Genomic DNA, 15,593 nt, shown 5'->3' with positions numbered 1-15,593 from the left:
CAAAAACATCAGGCTATAAATGAACACAACGTTTAGTCAGTCACCATACCTGAATATCCCCAGAGAAGCTGTTGTGCTAGAACATAATTAAATCTGTTCTTAGAAAAAGCCAGCATTGTCACAATTTTCACATGACAGCTATAGAAATTATTCTGTGTCTTAAGATAACACTATTTGCAGAATCTTTACACATCATTATGTAAAAGAAAAGCCATAAACAAACCTCCAAACATAGGAGAATGTACATTTAAGATTTAAAGATGTATTTCACTGCAAACTAAATCCACACTACGTTAAGGGTGGAGAATCTCGGTACAGAAAGAAATTAAAGAAGAAAGATTATGTACTTTCTATGCATAAATTACTTCTCAGCAACATAAAGACAGTCAGGTGATAAGCTCTGGGTGGCCTTTCTGTACAGGTGACCACCACGTGATATTCAGGTAGCCTAGATAATTAAAGTAAGACATCAGATTTTTGAAAATTTCTGGAATATCTCTGTACAATCTCAGTACAGCACAATTAATTCTGCCCTTATGACAAAGAAAGGGAGCTTTATCACATATTCCACTGCTTGCCTGCGGTGACCACCAACAGTTACAGACTTCAGGGAACTGCTCCACGGACATCTGAACCTCCTCTGCCTACAGCAGGCACATCTCTCCCACTCGGTGAGAGGTCTAGGCATGTGCTCCTCTGGGCAGCTGACACAGAGACCACTGGTCTAAGCAAAGGGATTTAAGCCCTGCTGGTCATAGCATCCTTCCAGTTACTTTAGAGCATTTTTTCAGTCAGTCAGTATTGACTGAGCACTAGGGATACAGAAATAAACAGAACAGACATGGTTCTAGGCCTTGCCTTGCAGTCTCCTGGGGGAGGCAGTGGGTAGACACACGATTTAATGATCCAGCAGGGACAAGTGTACAAGTGCTCCTAGGGGCTTAGAGCTGTGTCAGTACACATGGGCCGCGTAAAAGCGGAGCACGAGGGAGCCAGACGGCGAGGAGGGCAAAGGAAGCCCTGTGCACCGCACCCCGGAGGGGAAAGAACATGCTGCCTTCCGGACACGAGCGATCAGGGGAGGTAAGTGGGGACTGTCAACAATCACAGTAGCAGCAGGTGCCGGCAGACCCTTTCCAGGTACTGGCATCATGCAACACAGAAAATGGAGCCAGGTCACAGAGAGCCTCATGTGGTGAGGATTTTGGCCTTTGTTCCAGAGACAAAGGGGATGAAGCCACTGAAAGATTTTCAGATAAGAAGGGGGGGATTTTTATTTCAAAAAGATAATCCTAGCAGTACTGTGTGGAATTAACTAGAGAGGCAAGAATCAACGTGGGGAGATTTCCGAGGTTATTTCCACACTTGAGGTGAGAAACAACACCTCAAAAAGCGTGAGGGTGGGCTTCCTAAAACACAGTCCTTTTGTCCGAAGTCGCTGCGGAAGGAGGAGCCCACAACACCCCCATGGCACAAATCTTGCACTAGAATCTTTAGGAAACTTCTGATTCACACACCGGGGGCTGACACCCAAAACTGACACTTTTTTTCTGCAGCTCTCTGCCCGCATACGTGTGCGGTCGGTCTCTCTGTGATGAACACTTCAGTGATCGCACAGTCGTGCGGGAGCGGACAGTGTGAACACACCACCCCTCCAGACGTGCAGTCTGCAGGCTTTGCCCTGAACGCCCAGCTCCTCTGAGGTCCCCTGACCTGCCAGCCCTCCGAGCGCCGACTCTGTTCTCAGTATCTGACCAAGGCCCCACCGCTAGCCACCAGCACTGGTTACCCTGTGCATCCCTTCAGTCCCGTTCACCTGTACATCCTCTCCACCTGGCACCATGCCTGGCACGCAGAGGAAACGCCAGCAAGTGTTCACTGCAGAGACTTCGGTTGTGACATGGAACAAGGCCTGAGGCCATATGTAATCAATTGATGTACAAAATTTAAATATAAATAGGATTTTGGTGCCAACCTGTTAGGCATTCCTACCATTTGTCTGACTTTGCTTTTTTTCTGTTTTCCTCCAAAACCAATTTCCCTGCTCTTCTAACTTCTGATGGTCACCCATTCACCCATTTACTCAAGTAACTTAATACAGAAATGATCTAGACCTGTAAATAGAAAAAACAAAACAAAGCAGAATCGTCATTCCAACTCTGCAACTCAGGCGAGCCATTTAAATCCTTCACATTCTTTCAGCTTCAGTGTCTCCATCCCTCAGAGGAGGACAACGACGCAGGTTGTATCACCTCACGACCGTGGAGAACAAGTAAGATACTGAAGATACACATTTGAAAAAGAAACACTGACTCCAACATGGAGCCCTGCCTGCTCACCTCGCACCCTGCCCTCCCTGCCCCCAGTGCATCCCGCCCGGCCCAGGAATGGAGGCACGAGCATCAGCTCGCCCCCCAGGTGCTGGGAACACAAAAGAAAGTAAGAGGTCGCCCCTGCACTCGGGATTTCAAAGTCCAGCACAGGACAACCATGGCTGTCATCAGGCCAGGAGGACAGGCCATATGAGTGACACAGAGGCATCTCCTAGATCTGCACAGGAGGGCAGGGCGTGGGGAGAGGTGACAGAAAGCCTCTCGCAGGAGACGTGTGGGCTGAATGTCACAAGATGAGTAAAAGTTAGCAAGGCAGAGTGAAGGATGGGAAGAGTGCTCTAAGCAAATGGAACACAATGTCCATAAATGGGAAAACCATAATTTGAGTAAAAAAAAATTTACCAAGCAACCACCTTGTAGGCCCTGGGCTGCACGCTGGTACAGACCCCTTGGGCTCCGCTCCGAGTCTGTCAGTCCGCACGTGCCAGGCAATGAGCACAGCGGAGAAACGCGAGGGAGCCCACTCTCCCAAGACGAGCCCCACCCGATCAGTGTCCACAGGCAGGGCTTCAGCAGGGCAGGGGTGGGTGGGCGGAAGGGTGAGCACTGGAGGCAGGAGTCCTGAGAAGTTGCAGTGATGCGTCAGGGATGGGGGGCCTGCACCCAGCAGTGGCAGTGCGGTAAGAGGGAGGGACAGACGCAGCAGGTTGAGTCACGGGACCCTGGAGAATGAGAGCACGTGGACGACGGGTGCCTGTCTCTCTGGGCACTTAGACAGAGGATGAAGACTCAAGTTGTGCAAATGGGGATTTGGAAATACTTAAGGAACTCCAAGGGCAAAATGACAACAGCTGCCCCTTCTCAGCATTTATTAAGCGTGGGTACTGTGTCACTGTACCTAGTATGTGCATGTCACCTGATCCTCAGAGAAGTGCCAACCAGGAGTAAGCCGCTTCCACAGAGGTTTTCAGTAACTAGTCCTCCTGCCATGATGCCAAACCAGGGAACACTGAGCGGTGAGCTGTGACTGTCCACCACCCTCCCCTCAGCCTTCTTCTCATTTCGTCTGGTAATAAGGCAATCTTGCATATTCGATGTCACTGAGTCTTGAGGGCCTCAGATGTGCTCTTATGGGAAAAAATTCCACTGGATTTCATAATAAAAAAAATCACTAACTGCTGACCTCAGTCTGACAAGGTTATTGGAATGAGAGTAGAAGCAAAAGCTCGTCTGCGGTGACAGCGGACAATGAGGAAGTGCAGACCGTAAGCACACACTGCTCCTTCTAGAAGCTGGACCGTGGAGAATGCAGACATCGAGTCAAAGGCAAGGCCTGTTTTGTCTCCCCCCCCGGGAAAGACCGCAGCATGTAATCGCGAAGGGGAAGGGGCAACAGAGGTAAACAGCCAAGTACAAACAGCGGTTTAACAGTTAGCTCAGGATTTTAAACATGAGACAAGTAAAAGGTACAACTACCGTGTAATTAGACAGATTCTGCCTGGGTTACAGAATTAGAGAAATACCCACTGCAGAGAAAACCTTCACATTTGAACTATACACAACAGTACGTTCAAAGCTGACCAATCAGTTTTTACTGAAAATTGGTAAACAGAAGTCTGCAGGGCTTTGAGTTAGCAAAACAACTGCATAATCATCATTTAGAGCAAAAAGATGAAATGTCATGTACTTGTGATGTTTCCTACCGCATGAAGGGTGCTCCAGAAACCAACACTCCTGGCCTCTCCCCTTACCAATCCCCCATCTCCCCATGCCACCAGAAAGTGGGATGACTTATCGACCGGTCAGTTTAGAGGGAGACTCTGCCCGTGCCCAGGAAGCCTCCCAGGATGGCTCCCCCCACCCCGCTGTGCAGGGCTGGCGAGCTACCCCTGTGACTCTGGAGTTCCACGGTCCACTGCGGGCCTCACGCCACAATCTCGATACCAGAGCTGTCAGTAACACATGGGTGATCTCGGACATCTATCTGCTGGGGTCCCCTCTGCACCTCTCTTCACTGACTCAGGTCTCAGGAAAGGAGAGCAAATGTGTCATTTATTGGGTCCCCATCAGCCCCTATATTATAATGTCCCCAAAACATCAGAACTGCTAATGGCAATAAACAAATATCAAATCTAATTTTTGTCTGGAATTAATGGTATAAAAATAATGGGGAGGATGCACAGGAGGCAGTCACCCGTCACCCATACAGCCAGTAAAGTGCTAGAAAGGCTGGGGGCAGGGTAATGAACAATCACAAGAATGGCAGGCTGTTCCTCAAAGCAGGACAAAGAAAAGTGACCATGAAGACAACCTGTGGGACAACTGAGCCACACGTGACGGGAGACAAACACACAGTGAAGACGGCCCATCTAGTGTAACAGTCCAAAAAGATTAACCAAGAACCAGAGATAAAACACAAGGTCTCACAAGCAAAGGAGCACAGTCCACAAGGCCCCTCTCCCCAGAAGTATGTATGTAACTCACTCAATCCATCCACACCATTAAGAGTCAGGGTCATGGTTGCCCTTGAGAGGATGTGCCCCTCATGGAAAAGCAGGTCCCTGGTGTTGGAGTCTTCTGGTTTTGATCTGGCATGTTCAGTCTGTAAAACTTCATTAGGCCTACATTTAAGATACTTACGCTTTCTTGCAGGTACATTATACTTCAGTGTGAAGTTTTCCTACAGGAATATAGTAAGAGAATTTGGAAGATAAGGATATCTAAAAGTTTGCAGCAAAGAATGTTAAGATTATAGGAATCCATAGTTAGGCTCCCAAAAAGGACACTTGGAAGATGACAATTCCTAATTAAGGGAGGGAACACCAGCGTCACAGCGATGCCTCCCGGTTAGAGTCCTCATGCAACAATGTTCACACTCTCATTCCCTCGAGCCTCACTCTGGCTCATCCTGAACTTGCCTCTCCCATTCCAACTCCTTTGGTCCATATTTAAATGAATGAAGATGCACAATCATCAGCAACCATTCCTTTGGCCATTATCTTTGAAAACAGCACAGACTATAAAAGATGTATCATAAAGAATATGCTTCACAACTTTAACCAGTAGAACAATCCAGAATTTTTCAGCCCCATGTCTAACTTAAAAAAAGTTCAGGCAACAGTCTTAGAAGGGAAAGGATGCTCACAAAAGTTGAAAGATATTAAACTTAGAACCACAGTTATTTTTTTCCCCCAACTATTCTGTCTTTTCCTAAAAAGAATTCCCAGTGTAGGACACCCATCCTTTGCTATGACCCCAGAAGTCCCCTTTCCTGACCTTGCTGCAGAGGTAACTTCATCAGGCTAGACTTCCCTGAAGCTGCCCCAGCACAGAACGGTGGGGGCAGGTGATGTGGGCAGCAGAACAAGGCTGACAACCTTGTCTCCTCATCTGTGCAACCAAACTGACACCAGCTGTCCTCACTACTACACAGGCTACAAGGGATGAGGATGGGGGCTCAAACAAGAAAGAAATGGGAAAGCACTGAAAAACTGTAAAGCACTGTGCAGGTGTGATAAATTGTTCTGATAAATGCACACTACCATACCATGAGACAGGACAGATTTTTAATAATCACCTTTGGATTCTTTTAGGTCTCAGAATCCAGTACTGAGATACCTTAAAATACAACAATGATATGAGGCTGAACCATATGAAACTGCTGAGTTACAGGTCTAAAACGGATAATCATTGGCGATTTCATATTGGTTCAACTTAATAGGAAACTTACAGAAACTGTTTACATTTTTATAAACACATTTATTAAATAATAAAAAAAAACTAAACAACTATAATACCTCGGGTTTGGGCAGCTTCCTTTAAAGCAGCTAAAAGGTGAGGCTTCAAGTTATCCAAAATAAATCTTCCTTCAAGACCTGGGAAAAGGGACCTAAAAAGTGAAAGAAACACAACAATTTTAATCTTCCAAGATAAAGAAATGCAATCACGTAATTTCAAGCCAGTTAAATGTACTCACTATTTTACATAAATTATAATGTACCCATCAAATCACACACTTCAAAAGTACTTTTTGAGCAAGTATTATCCAGGCTCTGCTTTAAAACATGAGGGGTCATGTACCATATTCAAACCCAGAAACAGCCTAAACATCTTAGCATGAAACTAATTTTACTTTCTGAAATGTCAACACACATCCTCAGTTATAAAGAATTATTTAATATAGTATTTTAGTTAATTTCCTCAAAATAATTCATTTTGACTAATTTTAGTTATTATCAGCTCTTTATAACCATTGTTTTCAGTGTTCTGTTACTGGAATTTCCAAGAAAAACAACTGCTTGGCTTTCAACTGATAAACATCTGAATGCTTTTTCACTTTGGAATGTAAGTGTGTATCCAACCACCTTTTATCAAAGCAGCCCTGCAGAACCTCCCCGACTGTGAAGTCGGCTGGGACCTGCCACATCTCAGCAGGTGCCTGTGTGCGGGCGAGAGGGGCGTCCCTAAGGCTGAGCGCGCACTTGCGCTGGGCGCTCACCGTGGGTAGTCTTCTGAGGTAATGTAAACGATGTCTTGATCAGACACAGAGGAGGAGAAGGGAACAAAGCTGCCGTTCTGCAGAGGCAGCAGCTCCAGCCCGAGCAGCTCGCTGTAGGCGCGGTCGGCAAGCACGAACTCCAGGAGGTGCAGCTTCTCCGCGGCGCCGCCCGCGTGCGCGGCCTTCCGCAGCACCTGCCGCGTCCAGGCGGGCGTCACTTTCTGCACCGGCCTGGTGCTGGGCGCTGCCAGCCCCACGGCCGCGGCCACGTGGGCCGGCACTTTGACCACCTGCTTCCCGGAGCTCTGGAGGTAGCTGAGCACGGACTGTGTGTACTCCAGGCTTTCGTCCAGCTCGGAGAAGCACGCCTGCTCCAGCCTGACCCAGTGGCCGCTGGCGGAGTGAAGGACCGCGTGCTGGAAGAGCTCGCTGAACAGGGGCCCCAGCACAGGCCGCCAGTGCGCCCTGACCTGGTCCGCGTCGGGCCAGAGCCCGTAGACGCTGGCCACCGACAGCGGCAGGCCGGGGGGACTCGCCGCCTGCAGGCGTCTGATGGCATCCAGGACCAGGGCAGCATAGGCCCCCGGGACCACGCTCACGACAAGCAGCTCGTTCCACAGGGCGGCCGGGTCCCTCCACTGGTCCAGCTCCCTCCACTTGATGCTCCTGCGGTTGTCGGTCAGGCCGAAGAACCCACTGACGTGAACCGGGAGGCCCGTCTTACTCTCCTCCCCAGGCGGTAAAGGAAGGAAACAGAAGGCTTTCCCTGAGAACCCGGACACTGCTCCTTCCTCTCCATCCTCTCTGCTTGATAAAGGCATGGCGATGCCAATGACGGGGACGAATTTCAGCTCATCAGCTAGCAAATCGAGTTTACTGCTAATCCCTCGCCCGCCCACACTGTTGCACACCAGCCAAGACGCCTCCTGCACGCCCGTGGCACTCCCATCTTCTACAGCTATGTCTACAGGGTACGTCACAACGGTTACGCTGCCGCTGGGGATCTTCTCACAGTAGTCACTTATGGCGCCTCCCAGGATCTTCACAGAATCCGGCCGCTCACGTCCCAGGGCCCCGCCCTCACGAGCGCTCACTCTGAACACCAGCTTCTCTGTTCCACTCGCCTCGCGGACATATAAGGAGACATCCTGCACACTTTTCAGAAAGAGCAGCACCGTGTCTGCATCTGCCCTGAAAGACTCAAACAACTCAAGAACCTTCTGCTTATCGTAGAGGTTGCTACTAAGCTGGGAGGGTTGAAGGCGAAGAGGGAAACGGAAAAATGTTCCTGGAAAACTGCCATTTATAAATGTTTCCTTGGTGCTTCCAAAAATCCCAATAAATGGTGCAAACTGGTCTGAAAGCTTGCTAATTTCTTTGCTATCATCTTTGAGATTCCAACATTGACCTGATTCATGTGGACCAAAAAGAGTTTGATGAGGATCTAACATCCCAATCTGGTCACCACTGAAGATACAAGGAACATCTGAAAAGGAAAATTCAACAGTCATCATCAACTCTGAAATCTAATGGACAATTATAATTCTAACCACCATGTATCGTTACTCGCAAAATGTTACACATGAAAAAGGATGGGCCACAAAATGATTCTAAACAGATTGATCTAAAAAGAAATTAAATTTAGCTTTGGGAATATAATTCTTTGAACACAAAAAATAATGATTTCTTTTTTGATTCAAAAAGTACCAGGCATTGAGAGACTTTACCTGGTTGTGAAAACCTAGGACATATCTTAAAATACATATTAAACAACTAAAATATGTAAAGTATCCAGATAATTACACTGCTCCCCCAGCCATGTGAACCTAACTAAACAGAACAGAGTTGCATCCTATGCTCAAAATAAAAGCTTCAACCACAGATTCTCTGAAAAAGAGGGGAGGGAAAGAACAGCACAGGCGACTCCACCCACCGTGTGTGTCAGAGCGCGTGCACCCTGGACTGCGTCTGAAATGGGCACCTGACTTTCATGCGACATGCAGGTCCAGGGATGTACACCTGTAACATTTATGGTCATCAACTGCAGGCCCAGTTGTCACAACCAACTCCTAAGCTCTCAGGTGTTTTAAGTAGGAAATGTTACATCCACCAAGCCAGCCACCATGTCAGTCAACAATGTGGTCCTTTGTCCACACTCCCTTTTCCCCTCCCATGATTGAAGTTATGTCAGGGAGACTCTTGATGGCTGTAAAGCGTGACTCAGGACCTTCACAAATCCTCAGACTAGAAAACAGCACCCCAGTTAATACTGCCCCACATAAATGTGCTCATTCTCAAGTAGCAAACAAACCCACAGCGCGACACAGACACTGGCAGTCGGCTGGACTGTCTAAACAGCTCGCTCTGGTACAGCGGCCCCCGCGTGACTGTGCCCCCACAGAATCTGAGAACTAGCACATGTCACGGACCTGAGGGGTGACTCACATATATGAATAGTCACGTGTAACAGTTATATAATACTGTGCTGATTTAACAAGTTTTATTATATAATATGTAATTAATATTACTTAATACATTAGTGTACATTATAATAATGTAAATGCAATTTTAAAAATAGGCTTACTAAAAGTGGGCCACAGTGAGGGTGACCCTACGTCCCACTTGCCCAGGGCAGTTCCAACTCAGGCCACTGTCTGAGAATAACAGCACCTCTTTCACTCTCAGGAGTGGCCAGTTTGGGTGATAAACTACGTGGTCACACTAGCTACAGCTATAGCTCTGCCAGCACAATCCCTCCCCCTCTCCTGCAAATTCAAAATGCAAAAATGGTTTGCAGTTAAACCATGTAACAAGTGTCAATTTCATAAAAAAAAATTTTACCACAAAACTATAGTAAATACTAAGAGCTTTGATTCTAGAAGAAAAGCCATATACTCAGAGATACGTGTCTACCTAAAGAGTCTCAAGTATTTTCTATTATAACAATGAATCAGAAACCTCATATTCTTTCTAGATTCCAAACATGATTTTAAAGTCACCGTTAAAATACTTGCAAGTTTAAAGACAGCAAGATTTTTATGAGGAAAACGAGAAACCAGAATCACTGTAAAGATTGCTGTCAGTCAATACCACTGGGCTATTATACTTCCCTCTTCCTGTTATGTAAACACGTGTGCAAGAAAATCTGTAAAAATCGGCTTGCCTGACTCAAAGATTTGCAGCGTAAACATTTTTTAGAGTAGTAATTTTGTGTGGCCTTCAACACCTACATTTCAAACCTTACATAAAACGACTTAATATATTACACTGATTCCACCAGAAATGATGACATTAACTTTTAGCATCACATGATAAAGATTCAGTATAGTTACCATTGTAATTTGAGAAAACTCAAGACACGCTGATATTTCATTGATATTTCTTGCCACTGACAGAGAACTTGGGAAAGATAGCTTTTAAAGCAGTATCACCTCTGATGTTAACCAAATAAACTACAAAATATAGGCTAAAATAACTTTCAGTATCAAAACTGAAAAGCCAAATACTATACCTGTTATATGATAGACAGAATTAAACCCAATTCCAAATCTTCCAACCTTCAAAGGGTCGTCCTTTTTCCTGCTCCTTGCTATTTCCTGAATGCCATGCCAGTCCTCCGGGGTGAAAACCGCATTGTTGTACACGTAGAGAGCTGGCCCTGGACAGTACGACGCACATGCAGGGGTGGACAAAGAAGTGAGCCACAGTGTTCAGCTCTCGGTCAAGAACTTTATCTGTATAACATTGCTTATTTGACGGGAAGACGGAAAAACTGAATGGAGTGACTGAATTCAGCATTACAGTTTGGTTGTTTTCAAAATAAAAACAGAAATACGAATTAATGGAAAAAACTTACAGGCAGAAGAAATATGATATTGTTGACCAAAAATCCAAAAAGGAAAAATTATGGTACTTAAGACACTCAGAACAGGGCAACCAAGAAAATCAATCACAGTATACTACTTTGTAAAATTTGTTCCTAAATAGCTTGCTTGCTTGCTTGCTTATGTAAATGGAATTACTTGTAAATGTACTGAGAAGAGTTGCTATCCAAAGAAACCTTGTTAACATATTATTTCATGAGGAGAAAAATAATCCTTCTCACATGCCTCTGAATTCAAGCACAGATACGACAGTGTTGGCTACAGTCTGTTTTACAAAAATGGTGTGACTGCTATTTGCAAAGTAGTCAAAGCAGGGATACGAGAATAGCCAAGGCTTTTGTCGGCAGGACAAGCACTCAGAGGCCACTTCTGCCAACCCTCAGCCGAGATGTGTCCTCCCCGGGGGGAGCTCTGGGGGTCCCCGACTTCATGCCTCCTTCACTTGTGTCTCTTAATTAACTATACTCTTGACATCCTTAGTAAAGTGTGAAACTGGATAAGATCTATCATTTTTCTTCATCAGATTAGACATTCTGAGCTTTCTGTCATCTCATCATATAAAAAGGAACTAAAGTAAGTTGAATTCAAGAGTTCTCATCTACAACACTGTCAGTAAAGGGAAAAGCTGCAACCCAAGAAGATGGTATCAGCCAAGACACTGCTCGCACCCGATCGCAAGAGAAAGACGCCCTCAAACACCAGCAGCGCAGAGGGCCCTCAAACGCCTGTCAATCAAAGAGCCCAAAGATCACGTCCACCTCCTTTTGTACGTCCACATTTTTTAAAAGCAGTTGATCTGACATCACTTTAAAAAGCCTCTCTCTAAGTATGCTTACATACAAACTCAGGTAAACAATCTTATTTCAAGCTTTTTTTTAATGAGGGCTAGAAGCAAAACTTTCTACATATGAGATAGATTTTGGAAGTGAGATACGCCCAGGACCTCCTCACACTCTCACCTTTATGGTCTGATAGCACACTCACAATATCCGTATGACACCAGACATAAAACGTCGTTACGTACGTGACCTGACGCAATCCTCCGAGAACCTGGGAGGAAGACTGTGCTCTTGTTACCATTCAGTAGGTGCGCAGACTGCAGGTAAGCGAGGCCCAGCACTCTGCTTAGTCACAGTGAGTAAACATGAGGGTCAGAGCTGCCCCTCGACACACCAGTGCCCCGTGGAGATGTGTAACAGGGTAATGGAAGTCCCTTGTACCCACACTTGATATCTTTCACCAATGATTACATTAAATCATAGCATCTTAGAGCCAGGAAACCTGACTGGTTTAATCCTCTCATTACAAAGATGAACCATGGAGGTGAGATGACCCGCCCAAGGCAGGAAGGTGGCAGGAGGCAGGACTAGAACGAAAACCTCCTGACGTATTACGTCTCATTGCATCTCTGCGTGAAACTTTAAAGTGCAACTTTCATATCACAAATGTGACCTAAGAATAAACATATTAGCTATAATAAATGGTAAATATTTAAATATTTAACAATAATGTTGTTATCCTCCTAAATCACAAAACCTCTTTTAAAAAATAAGTAACTCACATCTCTTTAAAAACATGTCCAGGCAAGTCTGAGCTGATCCTCCCTTTCCTCAATAACTTCTCCCACGTACAGTCATTCACAACCATCCTGCTGGCTTTATGCTGCACTGAAAGTTATGACTATTCTTTTCAACACAGCACTTCAGAGTGCAGGACTTCCGGAGCCCTTGCATTAGTTGTGGTTCTCTTACTGTCTTCTTTCATTTTCTTCATCCACTTCTCTCTTTCAATCTGTCTTTCCACCCCACTTCAGAATACTGCAAGGGTACTCTAAGAGCAGAAAGTAATGCACAAAACCACAGCCTCACTTCTCTCCAAATGCATAGAACTGTTCTATTTGGAAATGGTGTCCTTTTGTCTTGCTAACGATATAAAACACTTAAACAGAATAAGAGGCTTATGTATTTACATTGCTTGATACTTCGAGTTTCAAGATTTTCATTCTTTGGTCTGTAAAAATTCCAACTAGCAGAGATACCTGCCCACGAAAAGCAGAGAAAGCCTGAAGGAGTGGAGTTAAATATGCCAAGAAGTAAAGGACCAGCAGTAGCTAGACTGTTCATTAAGCACTGGACTGTAAGCTACTAGAAATCAGACTAGTCCCTGACTGATGATTGGTTCTTACCCTGATACTGAGCCATGTCTTCTGACCAAAGGGTCTCTGTTCCATACTGAGTTTCATCGTACAAAAATTTAACTTCTGTGGCCCCAGCATCTTCTGCATTCTGAATCAATTCCTAGTCAAGAAATACACCAAAAATAATAATATTTAATAATACAGTAATCCACTACCCATCTCTGTATATACCTATAATATTTAAAAAGTAATCACACGTAAGGAAAGGAAACCCGCTATCTGCATCATCATCAAGACGTAAGAGGAACTGCTACAGACACACGGCAGCACAGCTGAGAGGACCACGAATCTTCTCCAATTATACACACCAAAAATGTGGTTTTCTAACTTGCTATCTCTTAGCTTCTAAACACAAATCCTGAAACTATTTACAACTCTGTCTCTTATTTACAGTCAACAATTTACAAAGCCTCCTTTCAAAAGAAATCACCCTATCTCCAAAAGCTGCACAGGATGCTCTTCATTCTCCAGCAGTTTCCAAAACAGACCTTTATTTATTACTCGCTTCCCAGACTTCCCTTCCCTTAGAAAACAATGCGTCAGTCTGCATGTGCTTTAGGATGCTAACTAGTATGCTGCATCCTGAAAATCTGACAGAGGAGCATGTCTCTCTCCTGTACTAAGAGAAAAGTTCCTTCAGGGTCAGAAACTGACTCATCATTTTCATAAAGAACGCAGTAAATTCCCACTTTGGTGGATGGGGGGTGAGTGGGTGGGTGGACGGGGAGTCAGGCTCTGTAACGTAGAAAGGAAAGGGCTGACTACAAGACTCACACCCCTCACTAGCCTTACAAAGTCCCCCTTTCAACACCACCAGTCACTTTGGTGCACCCACCAAAAGCATGCTGGGCTCTGGGCCATCAGGGGGGAGCTCCAGACTCTGAAATAAGAGTCCAACTCCTAGAGTCAAGACCATAATCATCAAACTCGAAATGAACTCCAGAGATACTATCCCTAGCTTAGTCTGAAGTAAGAAACAGGTGACAATTTCCTGGATGAGCTGTGACTTGGACCAAACCAAATCAAGTGGTTAAACGGATGGGTCTTTAGACATAATAATCCACCCTGTACTAGAACACGCATGGACCTCTAACTTTGAGGAGCACCATTTCTTCTTCCCAGCACTCTGGAGTCACTAAACACGGGGCAGGGATCGGCAAGAGCACAGAGGACGCATACTGATACCTCTCTACAGCAGCAGCAAAGCCCCTGCACTGGAAGGCGCAGCCTGAGTGAGGGAGCTGTGCAGAGCCGAGGAGCTGGTTTTGAGGTCAGGTCTGTGGTCAGCTCACCCAACACACCCAACAACAAAAGGCCAGGTAGGGGGTGCCCAATTCCACCTGCTGTTCAACCCCAACACAAACATGACCACACCTCTACCTACCTCCTCATCAGCTACCCAGTCTTCCTGTTTACACAACTGCCTACTTCTCACAGGATTTTAAGACCCATTCCCACTTCATTTAGTCTAACAGAATCCCTAAAATTTAGCCATCTTATTTACATTAGGATATAACATAAACTAATATTAAAGGTAGAAATAAAAGTTAAATAGGGAGCAAAATACCAGTTTAACTTACAAATGGCAGCACTTCAGAGGCTGATCTTGCTTGCATCTGGATAGCTATTTGTGACTTCTGTGCATTTTAGGGAGCAGAGGTGGAGAAAACTAGAGATAAAATCCCAAGTCCCAGGTTCCAATTATCAGTCTCAAATTGGACAAAAAATTGGATGGGGTGACTCTTCTCAGGGGATATCTTTCAAACTGATTCTGAGAAGAAGAGGCAATCAATGTGCCAATTTGCATAAGACCCTGGGCTAGTCGCTAAAATATCTCTGGACCTATTTCAGCAAACATCACAAAAGGTTGTGGTCTAAGGCTAGGTGATTCTAAGACTCCTATTAAATCTAAAACAGTCGAATTCACTAAAATATCCAAGGAACAAAACTTACACTGTGTTGGCTGGCACACAATGAGCAGAGTGGAAGGCCCACGCACCAGCTCTTGCCAACTCTGAAACGTTCTAAGCCCCTGCTCGTGACCACTGCCTCGTCCCCCAGTGGGGTCTCACTCACGCACTTCTGAACTGATGAGACCCCACTAAATCCTACTTTAAATTTATTCTGCTTGCCTCTCTCTACCGCCGTAACAACCCAGTAACAACACTCCTCCCATCTCCACTTTCCTGATATCTCAATATAAAAAGTTTTCAGATTAGCCCTCCATGAACCACTGATGCCTATTCTGAAAGATGGACTTAAACTGCTCCACTACGTTGTCATTATTAAAGTCCCTCAAGATGCAGCAGTCCTCAAGCAGCATCTGAGCATGGCCATTTCATACTGAAGGTAAGTTAAAGAGAATAAAGTGCTTATTCTCTAAAATTTTACCACCTAAACTCGAAAATATAATAAAGGCTAAGATATGGAAGATTTTAAACACAAAGTAATGAGAAAAAATGCTTAATAACTGATCTACTTTTACAATTAATTAAGGAGGTTTCTTATTAAGCTTAAAAACAAAATATAATTTTTGCAATATCTTCCATTATTACTTTCTTTTATGGCTGTTCAGTTTGTTTTTTTAATGAGTGTACTCAAACTGAAAGAATATATTGTAAATAGAAGTACTTAACCAAAATAATTATCCTTTTAAATAAACTCTGTCAAAAAGCAAACTT

General features: G+C 44.9%; 1 protein-coding gene across 5 annotated transcripts in view; it reads right to left on the bottom strand.

Moving 5' to 3' along the window:
* The window catches only part of SACS (sacsin molecular chaperone), a 66,210-nt gene that overhangs the window by 16,354 nt on the left and 34,263 nt on the right, over window positions 1-15,593 (bottom strand). For 4 of the 5 annotated variants that reach the window (XR_004325811.1, XM_032496449.1, XM_032496450.1 and 1 more), the window contains 5 exons: window positions 12,901-13,012; window positions 10,343-10,489; window positions 6,832-8,317; window positions 6,131-6,222; window positions 50-76 (listed from right to left, as the gene is read on the bottom strand). Coding sequence is in view for 4 of the 5 variants with exons in the window: in XM_032496449.1 (XP_032352340.1) it covers window positions 50-76; window positions 6,131-6,222; window positions 6,832-8,317; window positions 10,343-10,489; window positions 12,901-13,012 (1,864 nt within the window). In the remaining variant the exon portion in view is untranslated. The remainder of the gene's footprint in view (window positions 1-49; window positions 77-6,130; window positions 6,223-6,831; window positions 8,318-10,342; window positions 10,490-12,900; window positions 13,013-15,593) is intronic. The other variant, XM_032496451.1, reaches the window with a different exon arrangement.

The sequence above is a fragment of the Camelus ferus genome, chromosome 14 (genome assembly GCF_009834535.1).
Source record: "Camelus ferus isolate YT-003-E chromosome 14, BCGSAC_Cfer_1.0, whole genome shotgun sequence".
NCBI classification, from domain to species: domain Eukaryota; kingdom Metazoa; phylum Chordata; class Mammalia; order Artiodactyla; family Camelidae; genus Camelus; species Camelus ferus.
Note: the sequence above shows the minus strand (reverse complement) of the source record. Positions and strands in the feature narration are given on the sequence as shown.